Raw genomic sequence first — 18,461 nt, 5'->3', positions numbered from 1 at the left:
GTAACAGGTAATGACTTGCCTCATTTTTCCTGTCCCAGGCCATGTGCCCTGTTCCCCACTGCCAATCAAGGGTGCATTAGATTTCCCTTCTAACAACAAACCCCCATGAACCTAGAAATCCTCTATATCTACAAAGAAAACTCCAGCTTGTGAGAAAAGGGAGATTTCCTTCATTTAGGGCTCAAAGAACTATAAAAAGTCTCACCGGAAAGGTGAGACTACAGAAACGGGAGCACAGTGTACTCAAAACTCTACCCAGTCATTGGGCAACGGCCTTCGGACCGCTCCTGCCGCTGTGCTTACGCTACCATTGCCGCCCTTCGTCCGGACGCCTTAGTTCATTCCCTCTTTCTCCGCTCTCCTCCAGCTCCGCGCCCGACTTCCGCCCGAACTTCCCGCGCAGGGAACCCACCAATCACAAACGTCCTTCCTCGGGCCACGCCCCCCGCCTCCGGCTCCAGGAGCCAAGTCCAATTTCTCGTACACCCCTCCCTCCCTTACGCACGCTGCGCGCGGACGCCGGCCTCTGACGCCGTCGTCGCCCCGGCGCCGCGTCCCGCCCTGGCCGCTCCCGCGGACCGTTGGGCGGCCTGCCCAAGTCCCTCCTTCGGGACCTCCCCCCACCCCTGAACCGCTCTCGCGGCAGCGACCCATGTGGGAGTTCAGGCTCCTGCGGTCGCCGCCGCCGCTGCTGCTCCTCCTGCCGCAGCTCAGCCTCGGAATCGCCGCGTCCCGCTCGCAGGCCGAAACCATGAACCTGGGCGGCGGTAGCGGCGCGCGGTGCTCCTCCTCGGCGGAGGGGCGCCGGCCGCAGTGCCTGCAGCTGTCCACGGTGCCGGGAGCTGACCCGCAGCGCAGCAACGAGTTGCTCCTGCTGGCGGCGGAGACGGCGGGGGAGGGACCGGAACGGCGCGCCCTGTCTGGGGAGCGGGCGAAGGAGGAGCCGCAGCCAGCGCCCCAGCATCACGTTCTCTATTTCCCCGGGGATGTGCAGGTAACCTGGGGCCTGCCTGGACACCTATTCCCTCCCCGGATGCATATGCGAATTCCCTCAGTTTCTCCCTTGCACTAGTGCCGGGTTCCTTGCCGCCCCTGAACACGCCCACACATGCGCTCACAGCGTGGCTCTTGAGTTACTCCACGAAATCCAAACCCGCCCCTGCCACGCCCCTGACCCCCTGCTTTTGGAGCCCCGGAGGGAAGGTGTCCTTGGAGGGTTACGACCGACCTCGGAAGAGCCAGCTGTTCGTCCGGGCTTGGGCCGGGGTGGGGGTGATTTTGAGACCGAACGAATGAGGCAGGCACATCATGTGTATTCATTCTCTAACTTGGTTTCTCCGAGGTGCGCGCGCGCGTACATGTGTGTTTGGAGACGGCATGGCTCTCAGATTAGCACGCAGTGTTCCGAAAACGCTGGCAGTAATTAAAAAGCAAACAAGTTTTAAAAAACAAACAAACAAAACTATAAGTGTATGACACTTTTAGTAACCCTAGAAAAGGAAAGGGGGTGGGTGGAAGAAAAGGGTCATTAATTGCTAAGCATGTCAGTGTTTTGTGCTCACCTAAATTCTGTACTTTCGTATGTGATTTTATCTTTATTATTAATTTTGTATCTTCAAATATTCGTGGATGTATTGCCCTGCAAAGCTGGGTCTTAATTTAGATCTTAATCCAGAACTATGTTGGCTTATATGGTAGCCATTAGTTATATGTGGCTATTTAAATTAAATTTAAAAATCCTGTTCCTCAGTTGTACTAGCAGCATTTCAAGTGCTTGGGAGCACCTGAGGGCTGTATGTGCCCTAATGGACAGCGCAGATACAGAGCATTTTCACAGAACATTTCCATCATCACGGAAAGTTTTGTTGAGTAGTGCTGGTGTGGAGAGGTAAAGCTCAAATATGGCTAGATGTGTTTCTTATACCATGAAACAGTATTAGTTTATTGTTTTTGAAATCGATGCTTTAAAATGATATAGTTACAAACTTTGTGCCCTGTGTCCAATGATGATTAAGATATATGTAGTTTCTTTCTCTTGTTCTTAAAATAATCAACTGGGCTGATGGCTGATGATAACTATGAAAAAACTAGTATTTGGAGTTAAGAGAAGATACTTATTCAGTTAATGCTCTGTTGCTCAGTGTGGGAAAACAGGATGATGTTACTCATGGCCACTTGCAGAGATTTGAGGAGTAGCGAGGGTGTGCCTCTGTAATGATGATGATGATGGTGATAGTAATGGTAACTAACCTTTATTGAACACCTACTTACTGTTTATAAAGTGTGACAACCAGAATACAGTGCAGGTCTAAAAAGTCTAAATATACTTAGAGTCATACCTCCTTCTGTTTTGACATCATCCATTTCCTTATGTAGCCTGAGATTCCATTAGCTTTTTGGACAGTGATAAAGTGTTTTATGCAGAGTATGAAGTGCTTTAAAAACCCAGGTCCTTTAGAGACGAATAAGATAATGCATCAAAAGGCTTTGGCCAGATTGCCTAGGCTTGAACCCTGATTCTGCACTTTTTAGCTATGAATTCTCTGGCCAATTGCGGCTACCTCAACTATAAAATAGGAATAATAATTTATAGAATATCAATGAGGACTAAATATGTGAACACCTGGTGAGTGACAGTTCCTTCTCATCTTTCTGATCACCGTTTTTATTGGGCTACTCTGGTGCTCAGTTTGTGGACTTTTCTCTTCTGCCTTTACTCCCTTAGTGATCTCTTTGAGTCTTGTAGTTTTACGTTCTACCTTCAGCATTTGTGTATCTAGCCTAGGTAGAGTCCTGGAACTTTAGACTTAACCTATTGCACGCACAGTATTTCCTTTTGGATAGTTAATAGATATCTCAAACTAAAATCTCTGGATCTTTGCTTTTAAATCTGTTCTTCCTTCAGTCTTCCTCATCTCAGTTAATGGAAATTCTTTTTTAGTTGCTGAAGTTAGAAATCTTGAAGTTATCTGTTAGTAACCTCTCTTTCACACCTCATACCTCCATCAACAAAGTTGCTTCCCCTTCTAAATCTTTCTGGAAGCGATCAGATGAGTCCGTTTAAAAGTAAGTCCAATCATGCCACACCACTGCTCAAAACTCTGCGGTAGCTTCCCAAATCACTCAGAGTAAAAATCAGAGAATCTTGATGTTTTGAAGGGCTCTTCACTGTCTTCACCTTTTCCTACTCTGTTGCTTTTCTGACTGTCCCCTTTTTCTGTTTTACTCTGCCCTAGCAGCGTTATTCATATTTTTCATGGTAGATTCCCTTTACCTCAGAAGCTTTGCACATACTGCCCTGAAAATCTTCCTGCAGATATCTATAAGATTCATTACCTCACCTGTTTTGAGTCTTCAAAAGTTGCCTTCACAGTGAGGCCTTTTCTGACCACCCTAATATTTAGTAATCAGATGTATCCACAGGATTCCTGTCAGCTTTTCTCTTTTATTTTTACCCATTTCATTTACTGTATTATTCATTTTGGTTTTTATCTGTCTTCCAGCACTACAGTATAAGCTTCATGTCTGTTTTTTTCACTAATATATCTATGTGAATAGATACATGCCAGTGAATGGCATGTAGTAGGTGTTCAGTACATAACTTGTTGAATGAATGAATGAATGAATATATGTAAGTTGCTTTGAGCAGTGCTCAAAGTGCTTGATCAGTCTTGGCTATTACATGAAATGCTTTGGGCTCACATTTCCTCATCTATATCTTTGTACTTGATTCTTATGATCTTCATGTTCATCCTTGTGAAATTTACGCTTAAATACAGCTCATCTTATTAGTGTATTGAATCTTTTATAGAACCATTATTCTGATTGTATCATATATAGAGTAAATAAGCATACTTTGTGTATCTTTATTCTTATTTGGAGAAATACTGAACAGAAGTGGGCCAATAGAACTTAGTAGGGTACCATTAGAAGATTTACCTCATGTTAACACCAATTTATTATTTGGTATCAGTTAGATCTAGTTGTCTGTAATTTTAAATTTTAATTACCATTGCCTTTTTTTTTTAAGATTTTATTTATTTATTTGGCAGACAGAGATGACAAGTAGGCAGAGAGAGAGGGGGAAGCAGGGTCCCCAGCGAGCAGAGAGCCCGATGTGGGTTTCGATCCCAGGACCCTGAGATCATGATCTGAGCCAAAGGCCAAGGCTTTAACCCACTGAGCCACCCAGGTGCCCCTTACCATTGCTTTCCTGATGTTCCTTTTGCAATCATTTTTTTCTTGTTGTGTGTCCTTTTTTATTCTGTACTTGTTAGGTTTTTTCATTTGAGTTAATAGGCAAGCTGAGAACATAGTAATTCATATTTCTTAAGGTACTTTGATTTTTTTAATCCATCAGTAATGATTTTGGTGGGGGGGCGCTTTCCAATTTTCTTGAGTTATCTTGCTTTTAAAAGCCTCAGGATATAAAATTATACTTTTCTCTTTTTTTTCCTCTTTTTTAAAGTATAAGCTTACACTTTGATGAATTTTGACAGTTGTTATAATTATGTAACCAATGCAACAGACATAAAACATCTCCGTCACCCTAAAAAGGACCCTTGTGCCCCACTTTTGTCTCTTTTCTCAGCCCCAGGCAACCAGTGACCTTTTTTTCACTATAGTTTTACCTTTTCTAGATTTTCATGAATTTGGAATCAAATATGTGGTCTTGTGTCTGGCTTGTTTCACTACTATATAATGCTTTGAAATTCATTCTTACTATTGCCTGTATCAATAGTGTGTTCCTTTTTATTGCTCAGTAGTTTTCTATGTATGGATATACAATTTGTTTACTCATTTAGCACTTGGTGAACATTTGGGTCATTTCCAGTTTTACCTTTACAAAATTTTTGTTTTCCTAAAGGCTAGGATATATAGATGATTGTGCCCTAAGTGTATGTCCTGGTGAGTAAAGACTCACTTCTCCTGTGTCATGCCTTTACTACTCACACTACTGCCACACTCATAACACTCCTGAAACATAATATGTGGGTTTTTCCCCATACCAGGTGATGCTCTGCGACACCAGCTGGGTATCCTAGTCCTTAATTCTGACAGTATCTACCCGCGGTTATTGTCACATTTCATAAGTTAAGGGCTCAGTCCCATAAGACTGCCCCCCACTTCAGATGCCATTTGCAAGTCCCAGGTTGTCACCTGTGCTGCTGCTGACTGGTAATGAATTGGGATTGCCATGATACCCTCCTTGGGTTCAGTTAATCTGCAAGAGTGACTCATAGAACTTAGGGAAATGGTGTGCTTACTGTTTACCCACTTACTATGAAAGGATGTGATAAAGAATACAGATGAACATCTAGATGGAAGAGATACATACAGTATGTGGGAAGGGGTGTGGACCTTCCAAAGCTCACTCTCCGCACACCACTCTCCTAGCACCTCCGTGTGTTCACCAACCTAGAAGTTAGTAGAACCCATACTTCGGGGATTTTTTTTGGAGGCTTCATTGCATCGTGACAGTCAATCATTAACTTCCATTTCCAGCCCCTCTTTGGAGAATGGAGAGTGGGACAGAAAGTTTCAAACTTCTAATCATGTCTTGGTCTTTCTGGTTGATCAGTTCCTATCCAGGAGCCCACCAAGAGTTACCTCATTAGAACAAAGATGTTCCTGTCACCCAGGAAATTCCAAGGGTTTTAGGAGCTCTGTGACAGGAACAGGAGCAAATAAAAAAATATGTATTCTATTATTTCACACTTGATCTTGTGCCCTGGGGCTTCCTGTGCTTTTGTCAGGCAGCCTTCTTAGGCTGGATCCTGTTCTAGTCCTTCTAGCTTGCTTACTTGGGATGTCTACTTTATGCTCCGCAGAGACGCCACCTCCCTCCTTTTTTTTTTTTTTTTAATGTTTTATTTATTATTTGACAGACAGAGATCACAAGTAGGCAGAGAGGCTGGCAGAGAGAGAGAGGAGGAAGCAGGCTCCCTGCTGAGCAGAGAGCCCGATGCGGGGCTCGATCCCAGGATCCTGGGATCATGACCTGAGCCGAAGGCAGAGGCTTTAACCCACTGAGCCACCCAGGTGCCCCTCCCTCCTTTTTTGATGGAGGTACAGCTCATATCCAATATAGTTATCCTTGCTCTGCTATAAGACTATTCCGCCTCGCTTGAAACTTAATCACAAATGTTTCCAAACTGTTGGAGACACATGCACGTCAAGTTTTCCTAAGAATCTTTTGTACCCTTACTTTAGGAGTATGGGGTGGGCCTGTAAGTTTTGCAGGTCAGCAAGCATCTTCCTGTGAAATAAGCACCCCTTAAGCTCTCCAAGAGATTCTTTTGCGACTTGCCTCACTGGTGATGAGAAGCATCATGCCCCTCCCCCCCACCCCCAAGCATTCCACACTACAAGGCAAATAAGTACATTGCATTCCCAATTGGGATGAAAATTCTCAAACGGAAATACTCTCTTTCTGTCGTCTTACCCTCTTCTGTAGCGTGGCCCTGGGTAATAGCCAGAGTTCCAGAAACAGTTTTGGCCAACTGCTAGCAAGTCCTAGGGGATGTCCTGTGTCTCTTTATAGAATATGGGAGTATTTATCCACTGTTTTGAGATCTGGGTTTTGATACAACAGTGACAGTACTATTTTTATATTTTAGTGCACATAGTTCCTTAGTATAAACATTTTCCCCCTCTGATCATGTAACCTGGGGCTAATCAAAGAAAATACCAAATTTTTAGATTACCTTCTATGTGGTAGAGGCTAAACTGAGAATTGTAGACTCTTGAGTTCATTTTGGCTCATTAACTAAATAACTATAATAGAAATAACTGTTTAGTTTCTAGCACCTCAGTTTCCTTAGCTATAAGAAGGATTTAGATGAGCCCTTTGATATCTAAGTTCCTGTTTTAATTTTATATCACAAATATGAATGTGCAAAGGGCAGTAGCAGAATCCATAAAAAGTTAAATGATAGCCTTCTGGGAGTAAGTATTTTTTTAACATATATGACAAACTGTTAAGAAGGACTTGAACATCCAACTGGGAAAAATTTTAAGGACATGAACAGAGGATTAACAAAAGAAAAAAAATGAAAATTGTCAATAAACAACCAGCTTAGGAATCAAAACATGCAAATTAAAAGTAAAATATTTTATCATAGTAGTGAAGATTTCTAAAAAATAAATGCTAACAGCCAGTGTGGGTAATGTGGGTAAATTCTTGTATACTTCCAGTGAGAATGGAAATTGATGGGAAGTCTAAAAAGTATGCATATCTATATTTATTGATTTGGAACCAAGCCTGTTATATATTATTAAGTGAAAACTGTGTATAAGCTTGTTGAGGGAGAAGTAAGAATGCTGTCTTAAATACGTATTTACAAATGTGTATGTATACTGAAGAAAACTGGAATGCTAGACTCAAATTTTAATAATGATTTTTTCTAATTGGTGGTTTTATGGATGGCTTTTCTGTCTTCCTTATACCTTTTTATATAAACTAAATTTTTGTAGTTAGTATTACTTTCATTAGTTTTAAGATTTTAAATAGAAAAATTTAATAGAAAAATGTATTATTAAAAATTAAGTTTATTTAAGGTTATACATTGAAAAGTATAACCTTTTCATTCTGGTCTCTCTGGTCTCCCATTTCTCTTTCCCAAGGCTACACTGTTGCTGATTCATGTGTTCTTCCACAGACATTCTGTGCTGATGCAAACTTTTTTTTTAAGATGTATTTCTTTATTTGAGAGAGTGAGAGTGCATGCGCAAGCTTGCATGTACACGCATGCCCACTCAGGGGACGTGGTATAGAAAAGGTGGAGCCTGACTTGGAGCTGATCTCAGGACCTGAAATCATGACCCGAGTGGAATCAAGACACGGACCCTCAACCGACTGATCCACCCCGGTGCCCTGCAGACTTTTTTTTTTTTTAAAAAGCACATAGCTTACAAGGTTTTTTTGGCCCTTATTTTACAATGCATATGAGTACTCATAGACCTGCTTCATTCTTCTGAAACAGAAATAACCTTATACATGCTTATTTATTTATGCATATATGCAAGAATATCACTGAGATAAATTCCCAGAAGTGGAATCACTAGGTCAAAAGAGAAGTACATGTAAAATTGTTCAACATAGATAGTATATGGCTGTTAGAAATAAAAGAAAATCACAACTCTGTTTCTCTTTCTCTCATACCCTGTATCCAGTCAATCAGCAAATGCTGCTGACTCTACTTTCAAAATATAGTCAGAGTCTGACCACTTCTTACCACTTTAATTTCTACTACCACTTTTGTTCAAGCCGCCTTTTCTCATCAGGATTATACTTCAGGAACCTTTTACTGGTCTTCCTGTTTCAACTCCTGATCCTTCAACATAGGAGCAAGAGTAATCTTTCAAAACAAATTACATCAGCCCTGTGCTCTGAGCAAAGGCCAAAGTCCTCACACCTCCCCCTCTCCCCAACAATCTCTCTGGCCTTGGCGATTACTTTTTTTTTTTTTTTTTAAAGATTTTCTTTATTTGACACACAGAGAGAGAGAAAGAGTGCACAGGCACAAGCCTTGGGGGCAGGCAGAGGGAGAGGGAAAAACAAGCTCCCCGCTGAGCAGAGAGCCTGATGCCCAGGCTCCATGACCTGAGCTGCTGGGATGCCTAAAAGACTGAGCCACCCGGCTGCCCCCACTTCCTTTTTGTTCCCACTACAGGAGCTACTCTCATCTCACTGCTGTATCTTGTCTGTCCCAGACATGCTTCTGCTTCAGGGCCTTGCGGTTCCTTATGCCTGAAATAGCATGATTGACTTGCTTGGTTCCTTCAGGTACTTCTCAACTATGGTATTATTGGAGACCACCCTGGGTTTCATATAATCTTCTATCCTCTCCAAAACCTTGTATCTCTTTTGCCCTGCTTTTAAAAAAATTATACTCCATTGCATTTATTTATTTATTTTTATTTTTATTTTTTTCAGTGTTCCAGGATTCATTGTTTATGCACCACACCTGTTGCTCCATGCAATATGGGCCCTCCTTAATACCCACCACCAGGCTCACCCTTCCCCCACCACAAAACCCTCAGTTTGTTTCTCAGAGTCCATAGTCTCTCATGGTTTGTCTCCCCCTCCGATTTCCCCCAACTCACTTCTCCTCTCCATCTTCCCATGTCCTCCAGGTTATTCCTTATGCTCCACAAGTAAGTGAAACCATATGATAATTGACTCTCTAATTGACTTATTTCACTCAGCATAATCTCCTCCAGTCCTGTCCATGTTGATACAAAAGTTGGGTATTCATCCTTTCTGATGGAGGCATAATACTCCATTGTATATATGGACCATATCATCTTTATCCATTCGTCTATTGAAGGGCATCTTGGCTCTTTCCACAGTTTGGTGACTGTGGCCATTGCTGCTATGAAAATTGGGGTACAGATGGCCCTTCTTATCACTACATCTGTATCTTTGGGGTAAATACCCAGTAGTGCAATTGCAGGGTCATAGGGTTGCTCTATTTTTAATTTCTTGAGGAATCTCCACACTGTTTTCCAAAGTGGCTGCACCAACTTGCATTCCCACCAACAGTGTAAGAAGGTTCCCCTTTCTCTCCATCCTCTCCAACACTTACTGTTTACTGTCTTGCTAATTTTGGCCATTCTAACTGGTGTAAGGTGGTATCTCAGTGTGGGTTTTTTTGTTTTTTTTTTTTTAAGATTTAATTTAATTATTTGACAGAGATCACAAGTAGGCAGAGAGGCAGGTTGAGGGGTGGGGGGGTAAGCAGGCTCCCGGCTGAGCAGAGAGCCCGATGCGGGCCTTGATCCCAGGACCCTGAGACCATGACCTGAGCTGAAGGCAGAGGCTTAACCCACTGAGCCACCCAGGTGCCCTCAATGTGGTTTTGATTTGAATCTCCCTGATTGCTAATGATGATGAACGTTTTTTCATGTGTCTGTTAGCCATTTGTATGTCTCTTTTGGAGAAGTGTCTGTTCATGTCCTCTGCCCATTTTTTGACGTGATTATATCTTGTGTGTGTTGAGTTTGAGGAGTTCTTTATAGATCTTGGATATCAGCCCTTTGTCTGTAGTGTCATTTACGAATATCTGCTCCCATTCCGTGGGTTGCTTCTTTGTTGACTGTTTCCTTTGCTGTGCAGAAGCTTTTGGTCTTGATGAAGTCCCAAAAGTTCATTTTCTCTTTTGTTTCCTTTGCCTTTGGAGACATGTCTTGAAAGAAGGTGCTGTGGCCGATGTGGAAGGGGTTACTGCCTATGTTCTCCTCTAGGACTTTGATAGATTCCTGCCTCACGTTGAGGTCTTTTATCCATTTCAAGTTTATCTTTGTATATGGTGTAAGAGAATGGGTCGAGTTTCATTCTCCTAGTTGTCCAATTTTCCCAGCACCATTTATTGAAGAGACTATCTTTTTTCTACTGTATATTTTTTCCTGCTTTGTTGAAGATTAGTTGACCATAGAGTTGAAGGTCCATATCTGGGTCTCTACTCTATTCTACTGGTCTATGTGTCTGTTTTTGAGCCAATACCATGCTGTCTTGGTGATCACAGCTTTGCAGTAAAGCTTGAAATCAGGCAATGTGATGCCCCCAGTTTTGTTTTTCTTTTTCAACATTTCCTTAGCAATTCGGGGTCTCTTCTGGTTCTATACAAATTTTAGGGTTGTTTGTTCCAGCTCTTAGAAAAATGCCGGTGGAATTTTGACTGGGGTGGCATTGAAAGTATAGATTGCTCTAGGCAATATAGACATTTTAACAAAGTCTCTCTTAGCAGATGACATGATACTTTATATGGAAAACCCAAAAGACTCCACCCCCCAAACTACTGGAACTCATATAGCAATTCAGTAATGTGGCAGAATATAAAACAGTGTACAGAAATCAGTTGCTTTCTTATACACTAACTGTGAAAATATAGAAAGGGAAATTAGAGAATCGATTCCATTTACTATAGCACCAAGAACCATAAGATATCTGGGAATAAACCTAACGAAAGAGGTAAAAGATCTGTACTCAAGGAACTATAGAACATTCATGAAAGAAATTGAAGAAGACACAAAAAGATGGAAAAGCATTCCATGCTCATGGATTGGAAGAATAAGCATTGTTAAAATGTCTCCATTGCATTTAACCACCATCTTAATATTTCGTGCTGTCTGTTAGCTACTTGTGGCTATCGATCACTTGAAATGCTAGTCTAATCAAGGAATTCAATTTTTAATTATATTTAACTTTAAATTTAAGTCCAAAAACTGATAGTTCAGTTCCTAAAAAACTTTTAAGTATATTTGAACAACTTGGATATGTGAATCTACTTTTTCAACTGTAAATTTTATGAAATCTAAATTCAGATCCAGTAGTTCCAATGAAAATTTACCATCCAAATTGAGATGTGCTTTAAGTGTAAACCCACACAGGATTTCAGACTTAGAAAAAGAAATATGATAATCTCTCATTGGTTTTTTTACATTGGTTACATGTTTAAATTATAATATTTTGATATATTGGGCTCAATAACATATATTATTCAAAGTAGTTTCACCTGTTAACTTCTTACTTTGTAAAATGTAGCTACTAGAAAATTTTATGTGGATCAGATTATATTTCTGTTGGACATAGTTGCTCTGTTTGCTTTGTATCTCTGTACTAGAATGTAAGCTGGAATGTTTACTTTGTATCTCTGTACTAGAATATAAGCTAGAATGTTTACTTTGTATATCCGTATTAGAATGTAAGCTCTGTGGGGGCAGGGGTGTAGTCTGTTCTGATCCATACCCAATCAGTAGGTATCCAGTAAATCTCATAGAATAAAGGAATAAATTTGAATGATTTTCCCCCTTTTAAAAATAGCTGCTGTGAATATAAATAGAAAGGAAAAAAATTTATATGCATATCCTAGAACCTATACAAAAAGTTATTAATATATATAGATTGTTCTTAAATAAATAAGATTCAAATAAAAAAGGTCCAAAGTTATGAACAGACACAAATAGAAACCAGGTGGCTAATAAATATATGAGCAAATTACAACGTCATTCAAATCTTCAGTAATTCCAAATTAGAATAAGCTATCCTTTGCATAAGAAATTGAATGAAGGGGCGCCTGGGTGGCTCAGTGGGTTAAGGCCTCTGCCTTCGGCTCAGGTCATGATCCCAGGGTCCTGGGATCGAGCCCCACATTGGGCTCTCTGCTCAGCAGGGAGCCTGCTTCCCCCACCTCTTTCTGCCTGCCTCTCTGCCTACTTGTGATCTCTGTCTGTCAAATAAATAAATAAATAAAATCTTTAAAAAAAAAAAAAGAAATTGAATGAAGATCTAAGAATTATACATACCTCTCTGGAAGACAGCATTGTAGTCTGTATAACTAATCTTAAATTATGAGTATTCTTTGATCCAGTTTTTCCATTTCCAGGAATTTATTTTTATTTATTTATTTTTAAAAGATGTTATTTATTTAGAGAGAGAGAGCTGGGGAAGGGCCAGAGAGAGAGAATCTTAGGCAGGCTGCCCACCCACCATAGAGCCCATGAAGGGCTTGATCTCATGACCCTGAGATGATTACCGGCACCAAAATCAAGAGTCCGACACTTAACTGACTGAGCCACCCGGGCGCCCCATATCCAGTAATTTATTTTTATTGATGTTATCATAGATGTATAGAAAGATTTTTCTAGAATGTTCATTGCAGTTTTGCACACTTTTGACCCTTGAACGATTTAGGGTTTAGGGGCACTGACTCCCACACAGATGAAAATCTACATGTAAGTTTTGATTCCCCCAAATCTTAACTACCTGGTAGCCTATTGTTTACTGGAAGCCTTTCTGATAATGTAAACAGTCAATTAACATATATTTTGTGTGTTCTATGTATCATATACTGTATTTTTAAAGTAACATTTTTCTTAAAATATTATTATGCAGGCACCTGGCTGGCTTAGTTTGGTGGAGCATGGTACTCTTGATCTCAGGGTTGTGGGTTCAAGCCCCACACCAGGTGCAAAGATTGTTTAAAAATAAAATCTTAAAAAATGTTATTAAGAAAATTATAAGAGAAAATACATTTACAGTATTATGATGTATTTATAGGAAAAAACTCACTTGTAAGTGATTTGCACAGTTCAAAGCCACGTTCTTCAAGGGTCAACTGTAAATACCAAAATTAAAATCAAACTTAGAGGGGCACCTGGGTGGCTCAATGGGTTAAGCCACTGCCTTCGGCTTAGGTCATGATCTCAGGGTCTTGGGATTGAGCCCCACATCGCGCTCTCTGCTCATTGGGGAGCCTGCTTCCCCCTGCCTCTCTGCCTGCTTGTGATCTCTCTCTCTCTGTCAAGTAAATAAATAAAATCTTAAAAAAAAAAAAAATCAAACTTAGCATTCAGGTTGTTAGAGTAATCCAAAAGGGAGGGTTCAGGATAGCAGCTTTAATGGGAAAATATTTTAAAGTTCTGGATTGGTTGAAAGTCTGTTTAATAAACCAGGGTCCTGGGATCAAGCCCCACGTCAGGCTTCCTGCTCTTTGGGGAGCCTGCTTCTCCCTCCCCCTGCTCTTACATTCTCTCTCTCTCTCCTTCTCAAATAAATTAAAAAAAAAAAACTTAAAATAATAAACCAATTTTTATTTTCAGTTAATATGTTAAGAATAGGAGATTGTATGTATACTAAATAAAATTTATTTTAAAATATAATCCTTTTAAAGTAAGTTTATTTTTACATTTCTACTGTTTAGCTATATCTTATAACCTGTCTTTTGACAGGTTATAAGGATTTTACGTTTAAACTAAAAAAATTATTTGTTTAGAATCTTATTATCAGAAAGTAATGATGGATTTATAGTTTCCCTTTCTGGTACATTAACCATTGGTCATATAACATCCCAATTTCCTCCACAATAAAAATAGGAAACTATTTTGTGGAAATAATTTTATATAAATGTGTATTTAATGCTTGTTTCATCTTTCTTACCTTTCAGAATTACCATGAAATTATGACTCGTCATCCTGAGAATTATCAGTGGGAAAACTGGAGTCTAGAAAATGTTGCCACCATTTTAGCTCACCGGTTCCCCAATAGTTATATTTGGGTGATAAAGTGTTCCCGAATGCATTTGCACAAATTCAGCTGCTATGACAATTTTGTGAAAAGTAATATGTTTGGTGCTCCAGAACACAATACTGACTTTGGAGCTTTTAAGCACCTTTATATGTTATTAGTTAATGCTTTTAACTTAAGTGAGAACAGTTTGTTATCAAAGAAGAATGTGAAAGATTTGAATGAGGACTCCAGAGCATCTAATTGCAGATCCAGTTCTTCTCACGCTACTAATGGTTGCCAGGGAGAAAAAGAGAGGACCTGTGAAAAATCTGACGAGTCCACCGTGAGTTTTTACCCACCATCACTAAATGGTGCTTCTTTTACTTTGATTGGATTCAGTAAAGGTTGTGTTGTTTTGAATCAATTGCTTTTTGAATTAAAAGAAGCCAGGAAAGACAAGAACATAGATGCTTTTATCAAAAGCATAAGAACAATGTACTGGCTGGATGGCGGTCATTCTGGAGGAAGCAATACTTGGGTTACTTATCCGGAAGTTTTGAAAGAATTTGCACAAACAGGGATTATTGTTCATACCCATGTAACACCTTACCAAGTATGTGATCCAATGAGATCTTGGATTGGAAAGGAGCACAAGAAATTTGTTCAGATTCTTGGAGATTTTGGTATGCAGGTGACTAGCCAAATTCATTTTGCAAAGGAAGCTCCTTCCATAGAGAATCACTTCAGGGTTCATGAAGTATTTTGAGACTATAAGAATATTAACCTACATGTTCAGTGGAAGAGCAAAAGCACTTTGAGTGTTATAAATTCAGATAATGACATATAATTCATAGATGCACTGTCAGGTTTTTTTGGGGGGGATGGGGGGAGGAAGCACACATTCCTAAAATAAGTGTAATGTGCAATAGTATTCCTTGCTTGTGAATGTGAACAGTTTTTACTTCAGAATGGGTTAGAATTAGTTCATTTGCAAAGTAAAAGGTAGTTTGTGATGATCCTACAAGGAGGATCATCCTTAAAAATCAAAGTTACAGTATAGTCCTTAGAAAAGGTAATGAAAATTGTTATTGTTTGAAGTAGTTTATTTTCTGAGGACTGTTTGGAACTAATTTTGGTGACACTAACAGTAATTAGTTATTTGGCACTCAAAACTCCATTTCTCGTCAAATAAAGCAAAGGCACACTGATGTTTTCCATAATTTTAGAATTAACTATACCCTGCCTCTTAAGTTTTATAAACTCCTAGTCATTCTTTAATGTGCCACCAAGAGTTTTTTTCTTAAGAGTCAAAATATATTTGTTTCCAAATTTCCAAGAACATGCAGTAGTGTATAGTTGGTTTTTAAAATCATTACACTTAAGGACTGTGGCTTAATTTTTTACAACTTTTAGATATTTTGAATTTCTTGACTCTTGGCCAAAAACCAGTTCTTTTGAAAAATTGTTTTAAATTGAATGTAATTGTAATTAGGTATATTGGGTAAAAATACGCTACAGATTTTTATCATATTGGTCTTTTGAAAGAGATCAACTTAGTTGAAATAAATGTGTAACACTTTATTTGTTACTGCTCTATTGAAAAGGAGACAGATTCTATAGATCTAAGTCAGTGTTTCTCCAGAAGCATGATTTTATCTGCCAAAAGAAAGCAGCTCTCTTTGGCCAAAATGCAAAATTATATTGCTATAAGAAAAGTTACAGGGAAAGTTTGAAGACACAAATGATTTAATTTTGGCTCAAAAACTGAATTTGCTTAACACTGCTACATAATTTGGGTGAGGTTTCCTTCTGCTTGTTTTTCTTGACCTAGATAAATACATTTTGAGAAACCAAGATCTAATGAATGTCAACCAACATTGATAGCTGTGTGATTACAATAAAAGGTGAACACTTTATTAATAATAATTAGCTTTTGCAGGTCATGAAATAATTAAGCAGGGAAGTAACATTGCTGCTTTCAGACTGAAAAAAAAAAAAAAGACACTGAAGCTTAATATCTTAATAACCCAGAGGACCTAAATTTATAAAATATAGAATTAAAATGTTAATCTCTTGGTTTCTTCCCAGAATTATATTTTAATGACTCTATAATACATTCCAAATATTCAGACTTATAAGAATTCTTACTCACCAAATGCTTAAAAATAACAAACCTTAATTCTATAAAGTACAGAATAGTATCTCAATTTTTTTAAGGACAAGTTAGTTTATATTGCTTCAGTTTCTTTAAATACCTGTTTCTTTTGAGACCAAAAATTCCCAACAAGGAGACAAATCCGGATGCTAGCATTTTATTACCTAAACCTAAAGTACCATGCCTGGATGGCTTCTTTCAGTGTTTAATAATCCTTGGTTAAATTCATGTGAATCTAATGTTAAATAGCTAAGGTAGTGAATGCACTAATGGGGGGAGGGCAGGAAAGGCACTTATTTTTATAGGATTAACTAAAATGGAAGAAGTAGGACTTTTTGCAGAAGAGTTCACTGAAAAAAATCTGAGGTATTTAAAAATCTGTGTTCTTTAGCTATCTTGTCATGTGACTGCTTACTTACATTCGTCTGGTCAGTGGATATGAAGAATAACTCACTGGACACCTGGAACCGCCACTGCGGCAAAGCAAGTGTGTTGAAAGCAGAAGTATTTTCTTGAATGAAAATATATTCCAGTTGATCCCTCTTCAAATAGTTTAAGACTTCAAATTTGTCTTCTCTACATTTGTTTAAAACTATTGTAAATGTTAGTGTATCCTTTTGGACTGTGCCTTTGTGTTTGTGTCAAGAGAGTCAACTGAGAAGTCCTACAGATAATGTGAAAGTTGTTACCACCACAGCATGAATGTATAATTGTATTAAATTTAATCCGGAGAAGTCTGTCTGGATGTGCTTTATGTTACCAGATTTGTTAAAACTTCAGATTGTTACTTGGAAGGAAGCTATTTCTTTCCACTTTGCCAGTTTAGGTTTGTGTATGTTTTCATTAACCCTCCATGTTTTTTCATATGAGCAACTTTGAACCTTTCCTTGTAAAAGTACATTTCTTCTCACCTTTAAATTGTCCCACAAAAATTCACTTTATTTCCATTTCTTTTAAATTTCTTGGGAGAAAAAAAATTGCTCAAAAATAAGGTTTTTCCTTTTATGTGCTAATCATTTCAGGTATCTGTATTCCTTTTGCTGTCATTAAGAGACTTAGTTAGAATATGGTGTAGTCTGTTTTTTATTTCATTCATCTAATAATCTAAGCACCTACCAAAGGTAAGAAAGATCTAGACACAGACAAAACAGTCCCAAGCATTTAAGTATAGAAATGTATAATAGACTAAGGCTTAAAAGTGAAAATATGGGGGCGCCTGGGTGGCTCAGTGGGTTAAAGCCTCTGCCTTCAGCTCAGGTCATAATCCCAGGGTCCTGGGATCGAGCCCCGCATCGGGCTCTCTGCTCAGCAGGGAGCCTGCTTCCATTTCTCTCTCTCTCTCTCTCTCTCTGCCTACTTGTGATCTCTGCCTGTCAAATAAATAATAAATAAAATCTTTAAAAAAAAAGTGAAAATATGAAACAAAAGATAGTATTCTTAAAAGAACTATTCTTTTAGACTTCATTAAGGGCTTTTAAGAGAAACATGTTTTAGAGGATAAGATATATATAGATAAATAGACCTTATCTGTAAATTCAGGTTGGTCTTTACAAAGGCAGAGAGACCCAGCAGCTCTTAGTGGTAGAGACGTGCGGTCACTTAAGGATGGTCATTTTAGTATCCCATTTAATGGAATTTAAAAAAAAAAGAATACAACTTAGGTGTATTTAAAACACCTGAATAGTCATGGACTACATGCTTGAAATAAGACTTTAAGGTAGTATGAGGGATATGTGGGTGACTGCCAATCTACGTTAGTTCCTCCTCACTGCATTTTAGCACTGGAGGAAGGAGTCACAGCAGCACAGTTCCAACTCCATCCAGACCTGCATTCCAGCTTTCTGCGGGTTCCTTTTTTTTTTTGTCAACTTCTTAGATGTCTGTTGGCAACTTTAGATAGGTGAGAGAAAAGCCTCCCTACTAAGGTTCTTTCCAAATGTTCACATAGCTGCTGTTCAAAAGGATGGAAAGATACAAAATAAGCCTTGTTGACTTTATTTCCCTTTTTAAAAATACTTTGAGTGACAAATTTTAAACTAATTACAGAATAAATAGAATTTCAGTGTAATTATGTGCCAAGACAAACACTTAATGTTCATGAAAGACTTTTATAGTCTACACATGTATTTTAAAGTTACCTTGAAAGAATGATGCATAGAGGGACCTAAAAAAAAAAGGTCAAATAATACACAGCTGCAGATTCTAGTCTGCCCACCTAACTTGTCCAACTTCTCAGAGGCAATCACTATCATTGGTTTCTCGTGTATCCCAGCATAGGTAAATGTATACATATAC

At 38.9% G+C, this 18,461-nt stretch overlaps 1 protein-coding gene across 1 annotated transcript; it reads left to right on the top strand.

Moving 5' to 3' along the window:
- The first annotated feature begins 550 nt into the window (after window positions 1–550).
- LOC308340054 (mitochondrial protein C2orf69) lies at window positions 551–17,230 on the top strand. The gene is made up of 2 exons (XM_080799210.1): window positions 551–994; window positions 13,950–17,230. Exons 1-2 carry the CDS (start codon window positions 653–655, stop codon window positions 14,775–14,777), a joined length of 1,170 nt encoding a protein of 389 aa, XP_080655336.1. The 5' UTR covers window positions 551–652; the 3' UTR covers window positions 14,778–17,230.
- The last annotated feature ends 1,231 nt before the right edge of the window (window positions 17,231–18,461 follow it).

The sequence above is a fragment of the Martes martes genome, assembly GCF_963455335.1.
Source record: "Martes martes genome assembly, chromosome: 3".
Taxonomy (NCBI): Eukaryota; Metazoa; Chordata; class Mammalia; order Carnivora; family Mustelidae; genus Martes; species Martes martes.
Note: the sequence above shows the minus strand (reverse complement) of the source record. Positions and strands in the feature narration are given on the sequence as shown.

Coding starts and splice junctions, on each gene's coding strand:
- LOC308340054 (XM_080799210.1), top strand. CDS start 653: ATGTGGGAGTTCAGGCTCCTGCGGTCGCCGCCGCCGCTGCTGCTCCTC. Junction 995..13,949: donor ATTTCCCCGGGGATGTGCAG/GTAACCTGGGGC, acceptor CTTACCTTTCAG/AATTACCATGAAATTATGAC.